The following is a 24,664-nucleotide window of genomic DNA, read 5'->3' as shown; positions in this document are numbered from 1 at the left end:
TCAAGATATTTCAGCTTTTCATTTTTATTCATTTGTAAACATTTCTAAAAACATAATTACACTGACATTATGGGGTATTGTGTAGGCCAGTGACACAAAATCTCAATTTAATCCATTTTAAATTCAGGCTGTAACACAACAAAAAGCAGAAAAAGTCAAGGGGTGTGAATACTTTCTGAAGGCACTGTACATCAAGGTAGAAGAGGTAATATAATGGTTGTTATCATTGAATTGCAAGAGTCCAATATTGAGTCCCATAATCAATCATCACTCCAGTGAATACCAATGAGATACAAAATTAATACATTCCAGGGAGTTCAATACATACAGTAGCGGCCAAATATTGTCACCCTTGCACTTTTCCTAAATACTTCTCTATTTCTTCTCAAATAAATTACATTTAAATAAAACTTTGTCACCACACCTTGTTATTGGATTTTCAACATTGCAGAACCACATTTATTTTTGCTAACTTAAGTTTACAATTTAATTTAGAAAATAAAGACAAATGGCATGGACAAAAGTATTGGCACCCCAGAGCCAGTACTTGGTTAGACCAACTGCCAACAAGTGCTTCTTGTAGCCATTAATGAGCTTGCTGCACCTTTCTACTGGCAATTTGGCCCACTCTTCAGCAGCAAACTGCTCTAATTCTTCAATGTTTGAGGGATGCCCTCCACCAACTGTTACTTTCAGATCTCGCCATACGTTTTGGATGTGATTCAGATCTGGACTCTTCGCCTACCACTCCAGAACAGTCCAGCATCTCTTACTGAACCATTCCTGGGTGCTTTTTGACATGTGTTTGTGGTCGTTGTCCTGCTGGAAGACCCACAACCTTCAATGGAGACCCAGTTTTTGGACACTGGGTTGAACATTGGACTCAAACACCTGATAATCTGCTGATTTCATGATGCCATACACACTTTCAAGGCCCCCAGTACCAGAGGCAGCAAAGCAAACCCACATCATTATCAAACCTCCCTCATCTTTAATTGTGTTCTTTTCATTGAATGCTTAATTTGGTTGTCAATAAACACAGCACTGATCTGTATTGCCAAAGAGCTCTAATTTTGTTTAATTTGTCCACAGAATTAAGGCTTGTTTAGATGGGTTTTTGAGAAGTTCAATCAGGCTATCTTGTGTCTCCTTCAGCAGTTGGGTCTTCCTATTTTTACCTACGACCAAATTAAGCATTCAAAGATGGGGGAGGTTCGATAATGCTGTGGGGTTGCTTTGCTGCCTCTGGTACTGGGGGCCTTGAATGTGTGCAAGACACAATATCATGAAATCAGCAGATTATCAAGGTGTTTTAGAGTCCAATGTTCAACCCAGTGTCAAAAAACTGTCTCTGTTGAAGGTTGTGGGTCTTCCAGAAGGACAACGACCCCAAACACACATCAACAGCACCCTGGAATGGTTTAAGAAGAAATGACGGACTGTTCTGGGGTGGCCAGCGAAGAGACGAGATCTGAATAACACCCATAACCTATGGCAAGAACTGAAAACAGCAGTTGGTGGAGGGCACCACTCAAACATTGAAGAATTAGAGCGGTTTTCTGCTGAAGAGTGGGCCAAATTGCCAGTAGAAAGGTGCAGCAAGCTCATTGATGGCTACAATAAGTATGTGTTGGCAGTTATCAAAAGTTATTTCAATTTCAATTTATTTGAGAAGAAATAGGGAATTATTTAAGAAAAGTCCAAGGGTGCGAATATTTTGGGCCGCAACTGTACGAGTGAGTAATGGAGCAAAAGACACCCTGTCTACCCAACAACAAAGGAAAGTGGAAGATAATTTACTTATGCATGTACTATTTATGTGAGTTTAAAGCCTAATTTGAACAGGGCCCAAAGCCAACTTCATATGATAGTGGATATTACAATGTTTAATGCAGTACAAAGTCCAGCTGTAAAAAGAAGGGAAGAAAGCAATGTGGAGGAAATTGAGAGTCAAATTGGTACCTGTGTGTCTTTATGAACTCACACCTCTAATCATGTCATCATTATTTTCATTTCAAAATCATTACCTGTCCATCTCAGATTGGTTTTTGAATACTACAAAATCAACCTTCTGATTAGAGTGTAAACAACTCCTGTTCCGTGTCGCTCCATTCCTCCATTCAGCAAAGGATCAGCTCTGATCAGTGGCTGGGATTCTGATTGGTCGCTCCCGGCGTGAAGCTGACCCATGACTCCCCCCCGCCCCCCCGTCAGGCAGTGGAGAAGGTGAAGCGGGTGACGTGGCGGTACTCCTCCCCTGGTCTCAGCAGAGAATCGGGGAACAAGGCCTGTTCATAAACATAGGGTCACAGGGTCAAGGTCACATCTGAAGGACACAGGAGGTTCACATTGAAGACAGAAGCAAGGTTTCTGTCTGTGTTGTTGGTGCGAAGGCTTTTGGGAGAGCCGTGGGCAGGCTAAAACGGGTTGCTAGGGGCATACAACTATAGAATTGGATGCTAGGAGGTTAGGAGTGAATATGGAGGAAGTCTTTCTGTTGGGCCAAAGTGTCACATGACAGACAGCTGCATTGAGTATCTCAATGTGAGGTTCAATGGATGTGCTGAACCAATAAACACACCCCACTGGGCACAGACGTCAATTCAACGTCTATTCCACGTTGGTTCAACCAGTGTATGCCCAGTGGGACACGAACTAACGTACGCACGCACACATGCTGTTTCCCATCACATGGACATGACATGGTCAGGTTTAAGGAACTGGAGAAGAAGTATCTGAACAGAAAAAGGGAACTGAGGTTAAAACATGGGTTGGCTGACATTGTTTAGTCTGAAAAAGACAAGAGGCAGAGTTCAGTTCAAACCTCTCCAACTGAGAGCGTGGGTGTGTGTGGGTACCATGCTCTCCTCATCTCCTGTTTTGACTCATCCTGCCCCCTGTCTTCCCACCCTCACTCTCCATTCCTCCCCCTCACCCTGTTTGCTCCAACTGCAGTGTTTTCTGGCTCCCGTATGCGCAGCGGTTTGATACTGTATGTATGCAAATGAAAGTGCTTCTCAATCTGTCATTTGCCTGCGCACTTTGTTCTTGAGCTCAATCCAATGCAAATGGCCGTATCTCTGCATGGGTCTCTGCCTCTCCTACAGTACAGAAGAGCAGGATCAGGGGCCAGAGCTGGCGCTAGCGAACTCTGAATGTGACCCATGTAGCGGCCGGCAACTCAAATGGCTGTAATTACCGGCCAGCCCACCCACCAGCAGCTATTCAACTCTCTTCGCTATAGCTGTATCCAAACTACCAAGACGGCAATATTTTAAGGGTACTGTATACATGGAGAACAGCTAGTCTTTAAATGCAGGCATATGTGACTCTGGTTGTTATTGACTGATGCAGTGGTTAGAGATGTTGGGGTGGCAGGTAGCTTAGTGGTTAAGAGCGTTGTGCCAGTAACCGAAAGGTTGCTGGTTCTAATCCCCGAGACGACTAGATGAAAAATCTGTTGATGTGCCCTTAAGCAAGGCACTTAACCCTAATTGTTCCTGTAAGTCGCTCTGGGTGAGAGCATCTAATAAATGACTAAAATGTAAAAATGTAAATGGTGTTTTTAGCGTTTTGGACAAATGTGCCTTTTTCTATTCAGCACCAACCTTTCAACACAGGTCAAAGAGGGCCTTGTATTAATTGACCATATATGGAAATTTGATCCACTGGTGCTAGAGTATATATGTATTTAGGGATGTGTGTGTGTGCGTGCCTTCATGAGTGCTTGTGATTCCCTCTGTTTAAGCTAGCCTTGTTAGCCAGGTTTCAAACACTCTTGCATATGCAAATACCCACATACAGTACATAAACATTTGGAAGCACAGAAATGGGGCTCATAGACCTGCACAGTTGTACTGGTCCTTCTTCCTGCTCATATTTAATTCACTCTACTGACACTGTAGGCAAGAAGAGAAGCTGTGAAACTAATCTCCACAAGGCTAGCACAGCAAGAGGAATGGAGGAACAGGATTTATGGAAATCAACCTCATGCAGCCTTCTCCTACTTAAAAGGCCAGTCTTCCAGCCCAGAATTCAATTTATCAAGGTTTTGATATGGATGGATGGAAAGACAAAGGGAGCCTAGAGAGAAAGATGGATAGAGGTGAGGCAATAACGCGCAGGGCAGGCGAGAAAGAAGAACAGAGAGAGAGGAAAAGTGATGGAGAGAGAAAGAGGAAGAGAGAGAGAGATGGGGAGGAGAGAGAAGAGACAGTCTAGGCGAGAGAATGAGTTACAGTGAGGAGAGGAGAGGAGAGAGGAGTATACAGTGCTCAGTAAATCTTTCATGGTCTCCATAGCAGGCACTCCCATTATACGCTGATGCTGTGATTACTCAAGCAACAATTACTGCCATAAATCTGCTGGCAGCACAGGGGGCCAGCAGAGAGAGAGGGGCGGAGTGCATTATAACTACAGAGGAGGATTGGACAGTCTTCACATTTTGCTGCCTTAAAATGAAATCTAATAAGGGATTACATTAGATTTTTTCCCTAGAGATCTACACAACCTACTCCAACCTACTCCACAAGTGAAGAAGGTTATAGAACATTTTCCAAATTAATAAAATAAACGAAGATGTCTTAATTGTGTATGTCTTGATGTCTTCACACCCCAGAGTTAATACTTGGTGGAAGCACCTTTGGTAGCCATTAAAGCTGTGAATGATTTTGAATAATATTCTACCAACTTTGCACAACTCTTAGCTAGGGCTGTGGCGGTCACGAAATTTCAACAGCCGGTGATAGTCAAGCAAATAACTGTCTGTATCACGGTAATTGACCGCTAATTAACAAACACATTTAGCATCTCCTGGCTTCCACACATAGCCTACAAGCCACTGATGCAGACTTTTGGAACATCTACATTTTAAAAAGTCAAATAAATCCATGTAATATAGCCTACACCTTCACAATAAATCCATTATTTATTTTAGACAGGTCTAAAGGATCATGATATGAAGAAAATGTAGTCTATTTCAGAAGAACAGAATAGCATACTCTGAGTTGTCCTTATGTTAGGCCCTGCTCTGGCTATGCCATATGGCTGTGGGCTACACTAGTTCATTTAGCAGACAAGATTTTCTTAGAATTCCGTGGCATTATTTTATATTATTTTATTGTATGAAGAATACAATTGAACAAAGCTGAATAAAATAGAAAGGATATTTTCTCTAAACAATTTGAGGGAGTGCGCACATGCGGCTATTCTGCGTTGAGCAAGAAATAGTTACTCCTATATGTTTAATTTAGAGTTATTAATGTAACTATAGTTTTTCTACAAACGTTGGGCTATATGTTTTGATTTTTACTACATTGTAAGGCTGCATGATGATTTGAAAAAAAGTCACTTGAAAGGCATGAGCTCTGCTTAGTTTTTTTGAGCAGGCTGTACACACTTCATCAGTCTCTCATTCACAATTTGAGAAGCACTTGATAATGCCTCGAATTTAATACAACTTATAGCATCAAAAAACATTTTTTACGCAATGAGGCTGATGCAACAGAACAGAACGTTTAGATTAAAATGTTGATAAACTATTAGGCTATTTCTTCACATTATAAGCGCAGCAATGCGCACACGGCAGTAGGCTATAAGCGCAAATGTTCCTTTAGCGGGAAAACACCATTATCAAAAGTGACCACAAATGTGATTATGCCTGTAATGCTTTTATTATAAAGGTGCATTTTTAGGGTGAAAATTATCTTCCCCAAACTTGAAACTCTCGCACTGCTTATGTATGCCAGTTAGGCTCTACACCCCTTGTAAAGCGGATTAATGTGCTTAATTTTAAGAAGTTATTTGGCCACTTTAGTTGTGATACAAACCTTATCAAAACATATAGGCCTATGGGCTAGGCAACATGAGGTGTGCGACTATGATTCGAAAAAGTAGCAAAAAAAAGGCATTGTTTCTTGCCTTATGCTGGGCATCATTCACAAGTGATAATATATCATTCACAAGTGATTGGCTAATATTGTCACACATCAGACAATTCTTGATTTAATCTAGTCTTTACATATACTAAATAATATGTGTGAAATTCATTTTGATTTAGAATGGACCATTATCATGCACCTGTCTCGAATCAGGGGCAGGGGAAAAAATAAATGTAATCTCTGCACTTAAATAGCGAATGGAGGATGCTTTTCCGGTGGTTCATTTTCATGCCAGCTAGGTAGGCTATACTCCTGTTGTAAAAATAAGCAATGTGCTTAATATTTCCTTAATATTACGAAAGTTGAGAAATAAATATAGTAGGCCTAGCCTATAGAAAGCTGATGGGATCCTCTTTTTAATAGAGGCCATCATTCTGTTTTCTCACGCAATTGCATAGCCTATAGAAATGTTGCGCAACATGAGCTCATGGGCTCTCATTAAGTGTTTGATTAGATTTTCTATTACATTTGCATTGATGTCAGAGTGATTAGAGGGACAAGAGTGCTGAGTACCAGGCAGTTAGCAAGTTTGGTAGGCTACTAATGACCATCAGCAGTATCAGAGCTAATTAACGTGACTAAACGGTCACATGGAATTTGACAGCCTTCATGACTCGTGACCGCCGGTGTGGCGGTAATACGATCACCGCAACAGCCCTACTCTTAGCGCAACATATGTCAATTATTTTGGGTCAAAATTGCTCAAGCTCAGGTGGGTTTTCCTTTAATGTCTTACCTGGGCTTTGCTCCTTATACAGTACCAGTCAAAAGTTTGGACACACCAACTCATTCAAGTTTTTTATAAACCATTTTCTACATTGTAGAATAATAATGAAGACATCAAAACTATGGAATAACACATATGGAATCAATATATTTTAGATTTTAGATTCTTCTAAGTAGCCACCCTTTGCCTTGATGACAGCTTTGCACACTCTTGGCATTCTCTCAACCAGCTTCATGAGGTAGTCACCTGGAATGCATTTCAATTAACAGGTGTGCCTTCTTAAAAGTTAATTTGTGGAATTTCTTTCCTTCTTAATGCGTTTGAGCCAATCAGTTGTGTTGTGACAAGGTAGGGGTGGTACACTGAAGATAGCCGTATCTGGTAAAAGACCAAGTCCATATTATGTCAAGAACAGCTAAAATAAGCAAAGATGAATGACAGTCCATCATTACTTTAAGACATGGTCAGTCAATCTGGAAAATTTCAAGAACTTTGAAAGTTTCTTCAAGTGCAGTTGCAAAAACCATCAAGCGCTATGATGAGTCCAAATTGAGATTTTTGGTTCCAACCGCCGTGTCTTTGTGAGACGCAGAGTAGGTGAACGGATGATCTCCGCATGTGTGATTCCCACCGTGAAGCATGGAGGAGGAGGAGGTGTGATGGTGCTTTGCTGGTGACACTGTTGATGATTTATTTAGAATTCAAGGCACACTTAACCAGCATGGCTACCACAGCATTCTGCAGCGATATGCCATCCCATCTGGGACTATCATTTGTTTTTCAACAGGACAATGACCCAAAACACACATCCAGGCTGTGTAAGGGCTATTTGACCAAGGAGAGTGATGGAGTGCTGCATCAGACAACCTGTCCTCCACAATTACCTGACCTCAACCCAATTGAGATGGTTTGGGATGAGTTGGACCGCAGAGTGAAGGAAAAGCATATGGGGGAACTCCTTCAAGACTGTTGGAAAAGCATTCCTTGTGAAGTTGGTTGAGAGAATGCCAAGAGTGTGCAAAGCTGTCATCAAGGCAAAGGGTGGCTACTTTGAAGAATCTCAAATATAAAATATATTTGGATTTGTTTAACACTTTTTTGGTTACTACATGATTCCATATGTGTTATTTCATAGTTCTGATGTCTTCACTATTATTCTACAATGTAGAAAATAGTAAAAATAAAGAAAAACCCTTGAATGAGTAGGTGTTTCCAAACTTCTGACTGGTACTGTATATTTATTTTGATCCTGACAAACTTCCCAGTCCCCGCCGATGACAAGCACACCCATAACATGATTATGCCACCATAATACTTGAAAATACAGAGGGTTTTAATCTGTGTTGTATTGGATTTGACCCAAACCAGTAGTTAAAACATTGCAGAATTACTGAAAAGGCCCAGTGCAGACAAAAACATGTTTTTCCTGTGTTTTATATATATTTCCATAATATGGAGGTTGGAATAATACTGTGAAATTTTGAAAATGATGATAATGCCCTTTTAGTGTATGAGCCATAAAAAATATATAAGTATTTGACCCCCTCTCAATCAGAAAGATTTCTGGCTCCCAGGTGTCTTTTATACAGGTAACGAGCTGAGATAAAAGACACCTGTCCACAGAAGCAATCAATCAGATTCCAAACTCTCCACCATGGCCAAGACCAAAGAGCTCTCCAAGGATGTCAGGGACAAGATTGTAGACCTACACAAGGCTGGAATGGGCTACAAGACCATCGCCAAGCAGCTTGGTGAGAAGGTGACAACAGTTGGTGCGATTATTCGCAAATGGAAGAAATACAAAAGACCTGTCAATCTCCCTCGGCCTGGGGCTCCATGCAAGATCTCACCTCGTGGAGTTACAATGAGAACGGTGAGGAATCAGCCCAGAACTACACGGGAGGATCTTGTCAATGATCTCAAGGCAGCTGGGACCATAGTCACCAAGAAAACAATTGGTAACACACTACGCAGTGAAGGACTGAAATCCTGTAGCACCCGCAAGGTCCCCCTGCTCAAGAAAGCACATATACAGGCCCGTCTGAAGTTTGCCAATGAACATCTGAATGATTCAGAGGAGAACTGGGTGAAAGTGTTGTGGTCAGATGAGACCAAAATCGAGCTCTTTGGCATCAACTCAACTCGCCGTGTTTGGAGGAGGAATGCTGCCTATGACCCCAAGAACACCATCCCCACCGTCAAACATGGAGGTGGAAACATTATGCTTTGGGGGTGTTTTTCTGCTAAGGGGACAGGACAACTTCACCGCATCAAAGGGACGATGGACGGGGCCATGTACCGTCAAATCTTGGGTGAGAACCTCCTTCCCTCAGCCAGGGCATTGAAAATGGGTCGTGGATGGGTATTCCAGCATGACAATGACCCAAAACACACGGCCAAGGCAACAAAGGAGTGGCTCAAGAAGAAGCACATTAAGGTCCTGGAGTGGCCTAGCCAGTCTCCAGACCTTAATCCCATAGAAAATCTGTGGAGGGAGCTGAAGGTTCGAGTTGCCAAACGTCAGCCTCGAAACCTTAATGACTTGGAGAAGATCTGCAAAGAGGAGTGGAACAAAATCCCTCCTGAGATGTGTGCAAACCTGGTGGCCAACTACAAGAAACGTCTGACCTCTGTGATTGCCAACAAGGGTTTTGCCACCAAGTACTAAGTCATGTTTTGCAGAGGGGTCAAATACTTATTTCCCTCATTAAAATGCAAATAAATGCGTTTTTCTGGATCTTTTTGTTGTTATTCTGTCTCTTACTGTTCAAATAAACCTACCATAAAAATGATAGACTGATCATTTCATTGTCAGTGGGCAAACATACAAAATCAGCAGGGGATCAAATACTTTTTTCCCTCACTGTATCACTTCCTCCTCCACTTTTTCTCTTCAAATTGACCCTCAGAAAGAAGACCTTGTCATCAAATAATTATTAGATAACTGTGGTATTACATACCCTATACTGTACATCGATAGGCATTTAACTCAGTGTCCACATGTGTATTCATGTCTTTCATTGGAAGGCCCTCCCTATAAGCCTTGCAGACAGAAAGCATTGTAACAACAAGTACTTTCCCTGAGTATTGAACAAGGGCTGACCCCATTTAGTCGACTGTTCGATTGTTAGGCTGTTGGTCGTCCAAGAGTTTTTTAGTCGAGCAGTAACATATATTTTATGATGCACAAGACACCTGTCTGATTCGCGCCTGTCTCAGTGGACTAGTCCATTGCGGCGGCCACGGGGATGGCACATTCCATCACTCTGATACTGAAATTGTATATGGTTATATTATGTAAAAATAATGGTGCAACACTAATAAATCTAATATTATTTTATAACAAATGCGCTTTCTCCCGCATTGAATACGGTCGCTGTCTGCGGTTTTGAAACATTATCTTCAGTGCGCCATAGAATTGGCACCTTTCCCTATGTTGCTATGTGCATAATAGCAAAGTTAACCAACACATTGGGATTGAGAACAATGTGGCGGAGGCAGCAGCAGCAGAGACAAGGAAACAGCCCTTGCCTATCCTAATTATCTAAGAAAATTGAGGAGAGAGGAAACCCCAATTTAATTAGGTCTATAATCAATAGCCTTACTGTTAAAAGTACCTGGCTTTATAAATCATCCATGTACAGTTGAAGTCGGAAGTTTACATACACCTTAGCCAAATACATTTCAACTCAGTTTCACAATTCCTGACATTTAATCCTAGTAAATCCACCAAGCCTCATGCAACGGCAAAATATCAGATAAAGCAATTTCACAGATTTGTCTGTTTTTAATCTTTGATATGCTATAAAGGCTTTACACATATTTTTTTCGTTAGAACAGACTCGCTGTCATTTTTTTTAACACAGTGTGACCATCGGTCTCGTTCTTGAGTCATTTGTGTGTCTTAATTATTTAATCAAACAGTATGCTTAAAGCATCAGACAAGCTCAGTGCATAATGTAGTTGATTTTATTCAAACACATCGGGTGTGTCTGCCTATATATGCAAAAATACGTTTAAACATTTTGACCAATCGATTGGTCGAAAGAACAGGACGACTCTCGGTCGACCAAGATTATTATTATTATTTTTATTTTTTTCGGGGACAGCCCTAGTATTACGTTCTCATTGTCGCCAGAGCCCCTAACCCCTGTAGCATGCAATGTAATAGAGTGCTTTGACTTCTTGTGCTCTTGATTCATTGGGCACCATCAGCTTATCAGTGAGCTGGCTGCCTTTGGCTAGAGTTACAGTCCTGCATGGCTGAGCTGACCAGCAGTTCACTAGTACAGTTTTACACAGAGGTTGGAAATACAGTATAGAGAAACCAGAGACTGCATCATGGACTGCATGGAATTATTATTGAAACATTTGCCCTTGCTCCGTACATGTACACTTTGGCCCCTGTAATCATGCATTTTAAAGAACCAGACATTTGTTATTGATATACCTTTAAATGTGATGGGGTTTTGTTATTTGTGTGCTGCAGAAAGCAGCAAATCCTATACACTGATTATACAAAACATTAAGAATACCTGCTCTTTCCATGACATAGACTGACCAGGTGAAAGCTATGATCCCTTATTGATGTCACTTGTTAAATCCACTTCAATCACTGTAGATGAAGGGGAGGAGTCGGGTTAAATAATGATTTTTAAGCCTTGAGACAATTGAGACATGGATTGTGTAAGTGTGCCATTCAGGGGGTGAATAGGCAAGATATAAATTGAAGTGCCTTTGAACCGGGTATGGTAGTAGGTGCCAGGCGCACCGGTTTGTGTCAAGAACTGCAATGCTGCTGGGTTTTTCACGCTCAACAGTTTCCTGTGTGTATCAAGTATGGTTCACCACCCAAAGGACATCCAGCCAACTTGACAACTGTGGGAAGCATTGGAATCAACATGGGCCAGAATCCCCGTGGAACGCTTTCGACACCTTGTAGAGTCCATACACCGAAGGTGTTCCTAATGTTTGTATACTCAGTGTATACTGCCCATATAGACAGCATGACTGCGTGTCTATAACATACAATCTCTACAAGAATGAGACACGCAGGCACACACACACACAGTTACACACAAGCACACACACACACACCTTCTCTATTCCCTCTCTCCCTCTCCTTCCATCTGTAAAGTGGCCTCTTCCCCTCCCACACACTTGACCACAATCGATTTCCCATGATTCCAATCTGTGCTCTTACAAAATCTCCATGAAACCACAGAACCTGTCCTCTGCTCTTACACAACCTCCCTCAACTCCTTTACATCCACATTATCTGCACCATGCACTTGAATCTCCTCTATTCACCAACACACAATCTCTACATTATGCTTTTACTGTCTATACACCAACTACAATCTAGTCACGTCATTCTAGCCGTTAAACGTTTATGCTCTCATGTACAACAACTTCGAACTGTAACTGACTCCTATTACGTTTTGGTTCCGCTTTAGCATTTAACTCCTACTTTATAGCTAATCAAAGCATTACACATAATTACAAAACAAGTGAGTATGATTCAACATATAAAGGTCTGTTGATCAGTATAAGCCCTTTGATTTTACTTTAATGAAAAAATCTGTATGTAACTAAACTGCTGAGCATTTGCAATGTTAGATACAAAGATAATATAATGAACTTCTAGGCTTAATTTTTCAGTAGCAGTGTCATTTATCATTTAGTTAATGAACACATCATTACCATCGTACCTTAACAGTAGTTATTCAAAAATACTAGAGTGATTAATTAATAAGTCAAGTCTTGTTAGAGATAATGGGCTGTGAGGAGAAGGCTCAGGAACAATTAAATTGTGTGTGCGTGCGTGTGTCTTAGCAGCCTGCCTTGCAGTGATTTAAATGCATGTGGACCCACCAGACTGCCCATCATAAAGAGAAGACCAGTACTGACAGTGTTTAATGTTCCTTGTCAATACAAAGTCTACAGCCGCAGTAGTTAAGCTCATAGGCCATTTGCAAACCACAACTGTGGCTAAACATCGACTTTCATTCTGCAAGTATTTCCATAGTTGATCTCTATGGTTGCAGCCTACACAGACTACTATTATTGAACCATGGCCAAATTAGCAGGCTCTTGCTCTCCCCTCTACCACTGATCTACTCCATATATTAGTGAAGGACTACCTCACAGGACAGCGTACCTGGTTGACAGCGTCAGGCCAGTTCTGTGTCTCCAGGCAGAAGGCACTGTGTTTAGGGTAAGAGGCCCCACCCTTTCCTTTGAAAGAGCCATCCAGGAAGTTGGCTGTGTAGAACTGGACACCGGGCTGAGTGGTGCTGACCTCCAGAACACACCCACTCGCTGGGTGAAATACCCTAAAGAGACAGAGGGAGGGAGGGCAGAGGTGAGAGTAGGATAGGAGAGAGACACAGTCACTCGCTAATCCAAGGTTGTAGCTAGGGCACTGTGCAGTGTTCATGCATTTTCTAAGTTGCTCTGCAAGACCACTACTGATGCTTTATAGAGAAACACCAAGACTGCAATGCCTTGCGATGCAGTGCCCACTGTACAGCCCAACATAGTGTGGCCTCACCTTGCACACACGCGCTCTGTCCAAGCATCTCCAGGTGATGACAGGCAGAAGTTGTGGTCGAACCCAGGCCCAGGCACTTCTTTCAGCCGTGGGCCAATCAGAACTGGCCTCCGAAGGTCAAAGGGTGTGCTCTCCACTGATCTGACCTCGCCTGTAGACAGAGCAGGGATAGAGCTGGGTATGTCAGTTTTGACATGAATAGGGCTGAGGACTTGGACACAGCACCGTAATTAACTGGCAAACATCCAACACCAATAGGCTTTAAAATTCATTAAATAGAGATATAAAATGAACTGAGAAACACACGCCTCACTATTTAAACAGTGAGGATATTTGATTATGTCAAACCATTAAAATAAACCACCATTAGGCTCCAAATTCCTCTGAACTTATTCTCCCTTTCCTTTAGGAAAACCTTCGTAACATACCACTGACTAACAGAGTGACACTTTGGGAGGTGGTATGAAGGACAAACAGCCTCTTTCTCCCTGACAGCGTACTAATGTCAGATAACATTCTCGGTCTTAATAAACGCTGAGCAACTCAAAGGCTTCTCAGAGAGCCTCCCTGCCCCCAAACCACCTCCTCGTTGATCCCCTTGCAATTTCACAGGCCAAAAATATCGCCATGACGAAGGTGGCTATCAATCAGATCGGCTTCCTCATTTATCCAGTGCCTCAACAAGAACTGAGATAGGAAATTAAACTACAATAGTGACATGATACAGAGGGCCTTTCACATGCACAAAAAGCACAATCCAAACAGACAACACAGAGAAGAAACAAATACAACCACAAAGGTGACTTAATTAAGTGAATTACGTAGGAAAAAAAAAAAAGTGAAGCCTCCTCAAGGTTCAATCAAGTAGAAAACTGGTTTGTGGGATGTATTCTAGTCTGGTTCAGTGAATTGTAAACTGGTTTTGAGTGTTTAGGGGCTGTTGGTATAATGCTTGATGTTCTGGTATGGTAAGAGGCATCTTAGTATGGACTAGAGGCAGCAGGTGCATTTGTTTGGTGGGAGGGGGGTTGGGGGTGGATGGGATAATGGATTCTAGATTAGTGTCTGGGTTTCCATTCCGATTTCGATTCAATTTTATGTTTTCTCAAGGACACAATCTCTCATTTCCTCTCTCTATCTGAAGGTATCAGTCAGGGTTCACCTCTGACCACCTGACCTCTAACCCCTAGGCCATTCAAAATGAAAAACACACAGGTGTTCCAACAGCCTCTTACTCTCAATTTCAAATAAACAAACCCAGAGGCATCAGATGGACCAAGCAGAAAATGTATCTTGACTCTCCATGGACTAACATTTACTCTAAAGCCCAAAGCCCAATTTACTGCGGCTCCAAACCGGCTCTAAAAATAAACAGTCATTAATTATTCTGTCTGCACCATTAGGCTGTCCCATGGGGCGGACTGGTAATTGAACTGTAATGAATGTGTTTATCTAAAGGTCTAAGAGCGCTTGGATAGGTTAATCTGGAGTACGTTAATGATTATTCTAAAACTCAACACAACAGCGTTAGACCTCTGTCTAGTAGCAACTGACAGTAACGGTCTCTCACCTTAAGGAGAGGAGAAATAGAGAGAGAGTGGAAAAGGGAATGAGACTGACATTGATAAAGACAGAGTCGGTAGAGAGAGATAGATAGAGAAGATAATAGATGACTCCTGTATTTAGGAGAAGAAGAACTGGCTGTCAGTCACTCTGCTATAATGGCCATTTATCCCTCCTACAAACTAAAAAAGACCAGGATTCACCATCCAGTCCTCAATACCTGTGGTATTACCATTCAAACGAGCCTGGCAACATTAACCAATAGCCCTAACCGACTTCTATTCTATTCGTTCCTAGAGAAAAGATGACTTATCTGTCCAAATCATTCACATTTATATTACGGACTGCTTTTGCGTAATTTAGGTACTCTAGGAAATGATGGAAAATCATTATTTCACACTACATTTTAGGCAGTGCTGTGGTCCCTCCACCCATGTGGGTGAAACATATCCGTTTCTCTGTGGCGTAACGTCACGCAGACATTGCTAATGGAGCGACGCTTGGACTCCCTACTAAATTATTACTGAGTCGGGCTGCTCTCCCCAGCTGCTCTCGCTCTGCTGATTAAGCCTGATGGAAGATTACAGCCCGAATCCCACCAATCTACTTCCATACTGTTGCACTGTGTTAAGTCTTTGACATCCAGTTAACAATCTATAGTCTTAGTCAGGCAGTCTAGTATTTTCTAGACTCATGCTGTGCCCTAAATGTTATACTAAAGTCAGAGAGAGGGAGAGAGAGTAAGATGACCTTTTGGATGAAATTGCTTTCTGCAATATAATAAATTCAGTCAACAGATAAAGTAGTTTTTTTTTTATCAGTGTGTGTTGATGCCGATTTTTAAGGCTTTAACCTAAATAAAGCTTTCCCAACAGTTTCCCATTCTTTTTAACAGATTATAATTTGTATAGAGAGAAACAGTGTGAGGGCTCTGAAGCACACTCAATCTGTCCCTGATACTAAGATGAAGATTGAAGAGAAACCGTTTTCTGCTATCTGATGCATCTGACTCTCTAACATGCATCATCAGTTAGAGCAGTATTTCTGAGTTTGGAGAAGATTGTTATCACAAGTTTGCTCTCCTAGAACAGAGCCCACGGGTTGTCTGCAGGGTGAGGGTCACACACACACACACACACACACACACACACACACACACACACAGGTCAACACCTCATCCTCATTATACACCTCAACAGGGTAGGAGACGAGATGCACACAGAGTAAAGGCTAACTTGACAAAGTTATTCCAATTAAAAATCATTCAGTTGAGTCATGTTTTGTATGTCTGACCTGCTCGCTGCTGAGAGGTTGGGGTGAGGATAGGGCAGGTAATATTCTATCCATGTAATTATCCTACCTGGTATTTTACTTCTGAGAGCTTTTGAGACTATTCTATAAAAATCTGTTTTTTTCTCGTGATAAAAAATATCATTTATTTAAAGAAAATTGTATTTTTATCTCTTACCAGTGGGGATCATGGTGTCATCCACAGGCAGATATGTTGGAGCGCTGATGGAGACTTCATGGTCGTATATGTCAGCTGAGCCCTGCAGGCACACACAAGCACACACAGACGCACGCACAGACGTACACACACACACCATCAACACACAGCCTGGAGATATGTGCCTTGTTACCATGCTGATGGATGCTATCAAACAAAGTTTAGTTAGGGTCACATTAAAAAGCACCTCAATCTCAGCCCATGCACGCTCCTGAGACACTGTCACTCAGAACGTGCACTCTCTTGAAACACTTTCATTCAATAACCTCATTACCATTCTGTTGACAGCAGAAGAGATAAGGAGATACTGAGTAGGAGGTGTATCTGAATTCCACAACATAATGCCTGTGGCCAGTCAATAACCAATCATACTGCAATCCCACTACGATGTCTGATATGAAATACTGATACAGAAACAATACACAGTCAACAATATAGAAATAGTCTGCTTTTCTCTGCCACCAAGGAGCCTTACAGTGATTGGCTGGTTCGATCCATACATTTTTAACATGATTTCTCTACATATTACTGCATATTACATTGAACTTAGTACTACACGTACCCTAACACATTTAGAAACATAACTAACTTGTTATTGTTATTTTATTGTGTTACGATTTTCTTTTTATCTATTTGTTAATTTTCATACTTTTTTTCTTTCTCTGCGCATGTGACAAATACAATTTGATTTGAACTACACAGTAATTGTCTGAAAGAGGACAGCTCCTTCTCATGGTCCTACCTGTCCAGCCAGGTTGAAGTAGGAATGGTTGGTGAGGTTAATGGGGGTGGTTCTGGTGGAGCGGGCCTGGTACTGGATGCTCAGCGTGTCCCCCTCCAGGGTGTAGGTGACAGAGGCCTGCACCTCCCCGGGGTAATTCTGGTCCCCGTCTGGGCTGGTGAGGGTGAGCCGAACCCCCCCCTCCACACCCTCACTTGCCCATATCACCTGGAGCACAGCACAGCACAGCACAGCACAGCACAGCACAGCACAGCACAGCACAGCACAGCACAGCACAGCACAGCACAGCACAGCACAGCACAGCACAGCACAGCACAGGGGCAATTCAATAAATCAATTACTTGCTCAAGGGCACCGACAGATTTTTCACCTAGTCGTCTCAGGATTCAAACCAGCAGCCTTTCGGTTACTGGCCCAACGCTCTTAACCGCTAGGCTACCTGCCGCTGTCAATTAGAATGCCAAATGCATGTGTTAGAGGAAATAAACACAGTTTTGTTTAGAAATTGATATCATCAATGATGATGATGACCGCTCCCGAGTGGCGCAGTGGTCTAAGGCACTGCATCTTAGTGCAGGAGGCGTCACTACAGACCCCCTGGTTAGATTCCAGGCTGTATCACAATCCGTCCGTGACTAGGAGTCCCATAGGGCGACGCACAATTGGCCCATCGTCGTCAGGGTTTGGCCGTCATTGTAAATAAGAATTTGTTCTTAACTGACTTGCCTAGTTAAATAAAGGTTAAATAAATAAAAAAATCACTATCACCTGTGCTTTGCCATGCACAGCCAATAAACACGGGAACAATAACTCAATACTCGATGTGTGAGACACTCAGAGTTAATATTTCTGACACTGACAGACTTGTGAGAGCAGACGTCTAAACAACAGTTCTGCCTCTAATCCATGAGCTCATCCTGTATGGACTGGAACTGGATTCAAATCTTACAAACAATGGAGCACCTTTGTTATCATCTCCCAGCATTATTGTGTTTGACCTTAATCCACCGTCTAAGTGTTCTGATCCACCATGGCCCACACTGCTGTTGCATGTCATAATGTCACTTTCAGTTACTAGAGAAGAAGTGAAAGAGAGAGAGAGAGAGAGAGAGAGAGAGAGAGGAAGGGAGGGACAGAGAGAGAGCGAGAGAGAGCTAGAGAGAGAAAGGGTGAGATGGAAAGAGACAGCTAGAGGGAAAGAAAGAAAGATAAGAGAGAGCGGTAGAGGGGTATAGAGGGAGGGAGGGAGGGAGGGAGGGAGGGAGGGAGGAGTCGGAGACGGATGAGGGTAAAATTGGTCATGGGAGGAACCTGTCAATAGGCAGCCTGAAGCACAAGGACATGATGTACTAACAATGAGCTAAAAATTAGGTAGCATGCATCTGCAAGGCTCTGATACATCTCCTGGAGCTAATCTTTTCTCTCGCCATCCTTCCTTCTACTCCCCCACTTTCTGCATGCCCATTCTCTCTCTCGCTTTCTTTCTGTACCACAGCAATTCTTCCACCTCTCTCTCAGTGGAGTGCACAGTCAAAACAAAAGTATTCGCTCCACTGACAGCAGCCAATGTCAAACACTGCCTGCAGTTAATGCGTAGCCCCTTTGATTGACAGCTGGCTCTGGCACTCTGTAGCCTATTCTCAGCTTTAAATAGGAATGTCATCAAGACTTAAAGTATGATGCCATCTTTTGTTTGCCGCTCCTTTTACCATCCATCAGTTTGTCATCTCCATCATGGTGCTACCAGTGCTATCTGCTATTTATAACTAGCAGCCCTTCAGGCTGATAAGTGATGAGTCATGATGTGATCTGGAGGACACCTGTGGCTTGGCAAAATGCTAATGCCTCACAAAAAGAACAAGAGTGGCCTCTGCATCTGTCTGTAAACAAATCTCTCCACGCTAATTGAGAGTGCAACAGTTGCTAAGTGACTACAGTTAGACCTGGTTGCCGTCTCTATTCAGCTATTACATTCCACTCCTTGCCACTCCATAACATAAGTCCACCGTGTCATTGTCGTGTGGCCTTGGTTTCTATCTACTACAGATGTAAATTAGATCAATCTGTGGTCCAAGACAAACCTCCACTGACAAACAGGTGTGTGAATTGAATAGTGACATTGATTTGTAACCAGAGGACTGCCAGCTGAGTTTAAAGTGTGGGATCAGGATTTTGGGCTCTTGAGGAATCCACTTGACCTGAAGAAACATCGGGCACTATGGGTGTATGAATAAAAAAGCCTGGATGAGACAGGATATGAATAATTCATGATGTTATCTCTTGTATCCTTGGTGATTGGAACAGGAATGATGACAATTTGAATTTATATCATGCAATTGCAGTGTTCTTGGCACCGCATGGATAATAGAGTCTGACCCCCGAGGTGAAAATGGAATGATGAATATGACTGATCTATTACAACTCATTCTGAGCTCTGGTTTATCAAATATGACTGCTCTTCCCCGGATTAAACAAAACATATTGTTTTAAAACTTATTGAAAGAAAACTAGGACTTCTTTTGACTTTAACAATCTTTCTGTTGTTGTTGCTGTTATACCACATTTTCACACTTCTGATATATTCTCCCAGGGCGATGTAATCAAAGAGAACAATCTGTCTGTGAATATTCGCAGCAGACTTCAAAAGTGCTAATGTTTTATCAAATCTGTGAAAGACGGAGCTGAATCTGCTAAAAAGACTAACCACAGACATCTCACCAGCCAGATGGAACTATAGAAAGGCTGTTGTGTCTGTCCTCTCTCTAGACGGAAAGTCCAGGGGCTTAGACAGCTTTCTCTTTATGGAGCAGTTAGCAGACACTATAGCCGAGTGCTATTTCCAGGGGCCATTAGCTGAGTTTATAATGCCTATAATTGATTCAGTTGTAATGACGCAGCAGTGAACACTGAGGCCTACGGTTGGATGGTAATGGTGTTTTGTGCAGCACAGCTTAAAGTGGATCTATCCATGGCTTCCATACAGGGCTGATTAAAGGCATGTAGTGTGACCGACAGGGGAGAACACTCATAATGTGCTGACCACAGAGATAAACACAGGAGAGAAGCGTTATGTATGTGTAGCGGATTATTTAAATCATTCATATTCAAATGTTCATTTAAAAAAGTTGATTCTACTGCTGCAATGAGGCATTTACAGTCGTTCCCTTAGGGTTCTTTATTCCTGTGTATTCTCCTGAAGTCACAGTGCAGTGCCGAGCCGAGATATGAGGAAAATTAAGGTAATCATTTAGAATGGACTGCACCTCCTACACAGAGCACTTATGGGCCAACAGGGCTCCTTCTGCGGAAGACTGATTATACCCAGGTGCTCTACAGAAAGGTTAAGAAAGTGTCTCCTGCCCACGGCCACAGTCATTCAGGTTAAGAAAGTGTCTCCTGCCCACGGCCACAGTCATTCAGGCTTTTAACAACACCAGGTTGCTGTCATCATGACAGAAAATACATTGATTACGCACTACCTAGACACTTCAATTGCTCTTTTGCACACTAGTTCAGCACTGTACTTTTTAATTGCCTACGCACAAATGTATTTCCTTTGGGGATTAATAAAGAATGATCTCAACTCATCTGTGTGTGAGAGTTGTCAATACAGTAGTCATGCTGACGTCTACAATACGGTACTTAAATAGTGTGAGTGAATCCTGTCTTATGTGAGTGCAGTCCATCGAGAACCTTCTACTTCCATTTTTATGGTGCAGTCTGTGTGCTTCCATGGTTTTGGTGGTTTTGGTGTTTGTTTTTACCTTGCTGAAGCCCCTCAGTCCTCCATGGAGAGCGTTAGGTCCATTATTGATGGCCAGTTGATAATCTTTCCCATCGACCACAAATCTGCCCTTGGCGATCCTATTGGCTACCCGGCCGACAACAGCGCCAAAGTACTTGGGGTTGGCCAGATAGCCTGCAATAAAACAGTTGAGCCGTGTCATTGTTTCTCATTCAAGAGTCACACAGATATCGCACATAAAACAGCACCTTTGCTCAGTGTTTACCATGCGCATCACATAAAACACTCTATAGGCTTTAATATTTGTAATAACACTCTTAGCAAAAATCTGCAAAAGCTACACTCTCTCTCTCACACACACACACACGCTCACACGGTTGGTGCAGGCTCTTTGCTTTTTAGTTGCCTTATCATTTCATCATCCTGTTCAAGTCTTCCCACCTTTCGGGTATTTTCAGAGGCTGACTTCTGTGTGTCTCCTGCTGACTTCAGTGTGTCAGAGACACACTCACATTAGTACTTTAAAACTCCTTTCATAAGTCATCAAGAGTTCACAAGGTCAAAGGTCTGATTATGCCCCCACTCCCAGTTCAGAGACTGCTTGAACTCATGTCAAACAATTTACCCATATTGAGCATAGGTAACATATGTTGAACACCAACCTGGTATCAGAGCATTTCATATTATTCTGTACGTAAATCTGAGACACTCCTTAACATTTGAGGATGTCTATCACCCATTTCGTATGATATGTAACAAATTACAATTCGTATGATATGTTAAGAATTTTCAAAACGTACAATATGTTATGAATTTTCAAAAACGGATGATATGTTACGAATTCTAGCTCGGTGGCTAACATTAGCTAACTGGCTAATGTTAGCTGGACTAGGTGTTAGGGTTAAGGTTAGGGTTAAGTTTAGGAGTTAGGTTAAACGGTTAGGGTTAGCTAAAAGGGTTAAGGTTAGGGGAAGGGTTCACTAAAAGGGTTAAGGTCAGGGGAAGGGTTAGCTAACATGCTAAGTAGTTGCAAAGTAGCTAAAAAGTAGTAAATAGGTTGCTAATTAGCTAAAATGCTAAAGTTGTCCTTGAGATTGGAACTTGCAACCTTTGGGTTGCTAGACATTCGTTGCTAGACGTAGTAAGTAGTTTAGGAGTTAGGTTAAGGCTAGATGAAGGGTTAGCTAACATGCTAAGCAATTGTGAAGTAGCTCAAAAGTAGTAAGTAGTTGAAAAGTTGCTAAAATGCTAAAGTTGTCCTTGATGAGATTTGAACTAGCAACCTTTGGGTTGCTAGATGTTCACGTTATATGCCCACCCATCCACCCTTGTTTTCGGTATGTAACCATATCAAACGTAACATATCATACTATTGAGTGTCCCGGATTTACATTTACTTTGTTACGTCTAGTCTATGAGACCAGGCTGCGAACACTGGATACTTTGTTATTGCACTAAAACTAGTTAGCATTGGCTCGCAAAACTCTCTCTAAATTCCTTCATACTGGACACGGAGACATAAAAATGGTATCCACAAGTTCATCTGACTATGGGGAAGTAGATAAAGGCATCCTTGCCAAATCCCGAAGTATCTCTAAGTCCCTTAGTTAAGCAAGGAGGAATTCAAGATCAGCACTTACCATCAAGATCATCATAACCCAGAACGACGTCATTGACCTCTCCATTCTTGCCTTTACACTTGATGGCTGTTATGATGCACCCTAGTGTTATGATTTCCACTGTGATGTTGGACGATTTCAGGGTCCACTTCTTTACACGTCCTTCTCCCGGTACCTCACCGAATTCCTCCATTAGTACCAGTGCCATGTTGCCTGAACGTCAGACTTATCTTTGACACGATTTCTCACTTTGATCATATGAACTTGCACACGGAAATGTTTGTCGTCAATGGACAATAAAGAAACAATAGGCTGGTAACATTCACGAGAAACTTTGTTGCAAGTTCCAGATGGAAACATGTGCGTAGCCTGCAACACAAATCATGGACTTTGTACTTCAATGTAACATTTTAATGTTTATGATCTTTGCGTCCGTATTATATGACGTATTGATTGATGTCATCAGAAGAGGACATAATATTTGTAGTTCTATACATTAACAGGAGTGTGAGGTTAGAGTAGTAGGCCTACATACAGTTCATATCAGTATATATATTAGTAAGTAAACTTAACTGTTTTCACACGATTAAGTAGACCCACTATCAATTTAATAATATACATTTTATTGAGAGATTACAGAACACAGAAATGAATCAATTTTATATTTTTCAAGTTATCCGTTCCTGTAAACGACCTCGTCAGTCGTTTGTGTGTGTGTTTGTGTGGGTCCCAGATGCCCTTTCCTGATGGCCATTATGGCAGCACATGTTTTAGGCAGCTGTGCTCTTGCAGGATCTAATCCCATGGTCCACTGCATCTGATGATCTACTTTCCCTGTTGCTCGGCCATGCCTTCAGTAGAGGGCACAGAGGGCAGAGCCAGTCATCTCTCCACAAGGTATTTACACAGACAAACAGACAGGGTGTTGAGATGCCGTGAACAACAATGGGTTTTGTCATCTGGTGTGATGTAACAATTTTAACTCAACATCCACTTTACTGGAGATGTCATGTCACACCTGAGGGGCTTTTTCCTACCCACATGACAAAACAGACAAGTGCATTTCTATCATTCAACAACACATGGAAGCATTCTGAGGGTGGAGCACGGTGAGTGGTGTTTTTTAAAGCTCCCTCTCTTCCCTTCCTATCAGCAGCCGTGGTGGAGACCGAGGCCAAATTGGTTCAATTAAGATAATCATTATTTGAATCAGGTAGCAAACCACTCAAACTGAACAATCGTCTCAGACAGCCTCCTGAGACTGACAAAGAGAAAAAGAACCTTCAGTCAGAGAGAGAGAGAGAGAGAGAGAGGTGGGGAAAAAGGGACAGAACAGAGGGCTTAGCATCAGACTCAACACTGACAGATAGAGTACTGTCTCAAATTGAACACAGAGCAATTAATTGATTTATAATTATGTAAAATGCAATGCTTTACTATTCTACACTGTGCTGATAACCAAAATTATCCCATCAAAGAAGTGTGTGTGTGTGTCTGTCTGTCTTTGTCTGATGTGTGTCTAACCACAGATATCTGTATGGGAACCATCAAAGAGAAAACTTCCCAGAATTGAGCTATCAGCTGAATCACATTCACAGTCTGAGCTGCAGCCCCTGCCATGATGTAGCCTGCTAATTCACCACTCACTGGCAAGGATGGTGTATCAGAGCAGCACAGTGACACTTTAATTTTCACATCACATGGATGGAGAATACTAATGTGTTGTGGTTTAGCTATACCTACCAACATGGAAACATTTGTCTGAATCACCGTTTCAGAGAAACCACTTAAGAGGCTCTGGCACTGGAATTATATGACAGAAAAGAGAGTGCCCTTTAGAAGATACAGACAGCATAGGAATCTGGTGTGCACTCAGCAGACTCTTTCATATTGGTATTTGATACATAGCAGCAAGCTTATTTCAAATAACTTCATACATACAGGACTGCCAACAGTTCCATTATCAAAATATGCCTTCATCAAAATACATGTTCCCCAGAGGTTTTGTGTGGACCATCAGAGGAAAACATATTACTGCATTGATAATTTATTTATTAATCAGCACACAGATCTCTTAAAGCTGGCACATAAAAGGGTGAATAGATGTAATGTAAAATATGTCCTAACCAAATGTATAATATAGCATGGTGTGTTGAGCCAAAATTCATTTTTATCAAACATTTGTATAAAACCGATGCTGTGTTTGTGAACTGTTGAAGCGATTTTACATTACCATGGAAAAAAGGGTTAATTGTGTGTTTTGGTCACA

General features: G+C 41.9%; 1 protein-coding gene across 1 annotated transcript; it reads right to left on the bottom strand.

The window, feature by feature from the left end:
- Positions 1 to 22,838, bottom strand: galm (galactose mutarotase). Its single transcript, XM_084162408.1, has 7 exons — positions 22,417 to 22,838; positions 20,796 to 20,950; positions 17,032 to 17,238; positions 16,251 to 16,332; positions 13,220 to 13,370; positions 12,827 to 13,001; positions 1 to 2,288 (listed from the first exon to the last, which is right to left on the bottom strand). Exons 1-7 carry the CDS (start codon positions 22,601 to 22,603, stop codon positions 2,211 to 2,213), a joined length of 1,035 nt encoding a protein of 344 aa, XP_084018534.1. The 5' UTR covers positions 22,604 to 22,838; the 3' UTR covers positions 1 to 2,210.
- Positions 22,839 to 24,664: the final 1,826 nt, after the last annotated feature.

Source organism: Coregonus lavaretus, assembly GCF_964263955.1.
Source record: "Coregonus lavaretus genome assembly, chromosome: 1".
NCBI classification, from domain to species: Eukaryota; Metazoa; Chordata; class Actinopteri; order Salmoniformes; family Salmonidae; genus Coregonus; species Coregonus lavaretus.
Note: the sequence above shows the minus strand (reverse complement) of the source record. Positions and strands in the feature narration are given on the sequence as shown.

What these genes read in the sequence shown, in the direction of transcription:
- galm (XM_084162408.1), bottom strand. Translation starts at nt 22,603, where the DNA reads ATGGCACTGGTACTAATGGAGGAATTCGGTGAGGTACCGGGAGAAGGA. An exon ending in ACAGAGCGCGTGTGTGCAAG is followed by an intron (nt 13,002 to 13,219) that starts GTGAGGCCACAC and finishes CTGTCTCTTTAG; the next exon opens with GGTATTTCACCCAGCGAGTG. An exon ending in GGCCTGACGCTGTCAACCAG is followed by an intron (nt 2,289 to 12,826) that starts GTACGCTGTCCT and finishes GTTTATGAACAG; the next exon opens with GCCTTGTTCCCCGATTCTCT.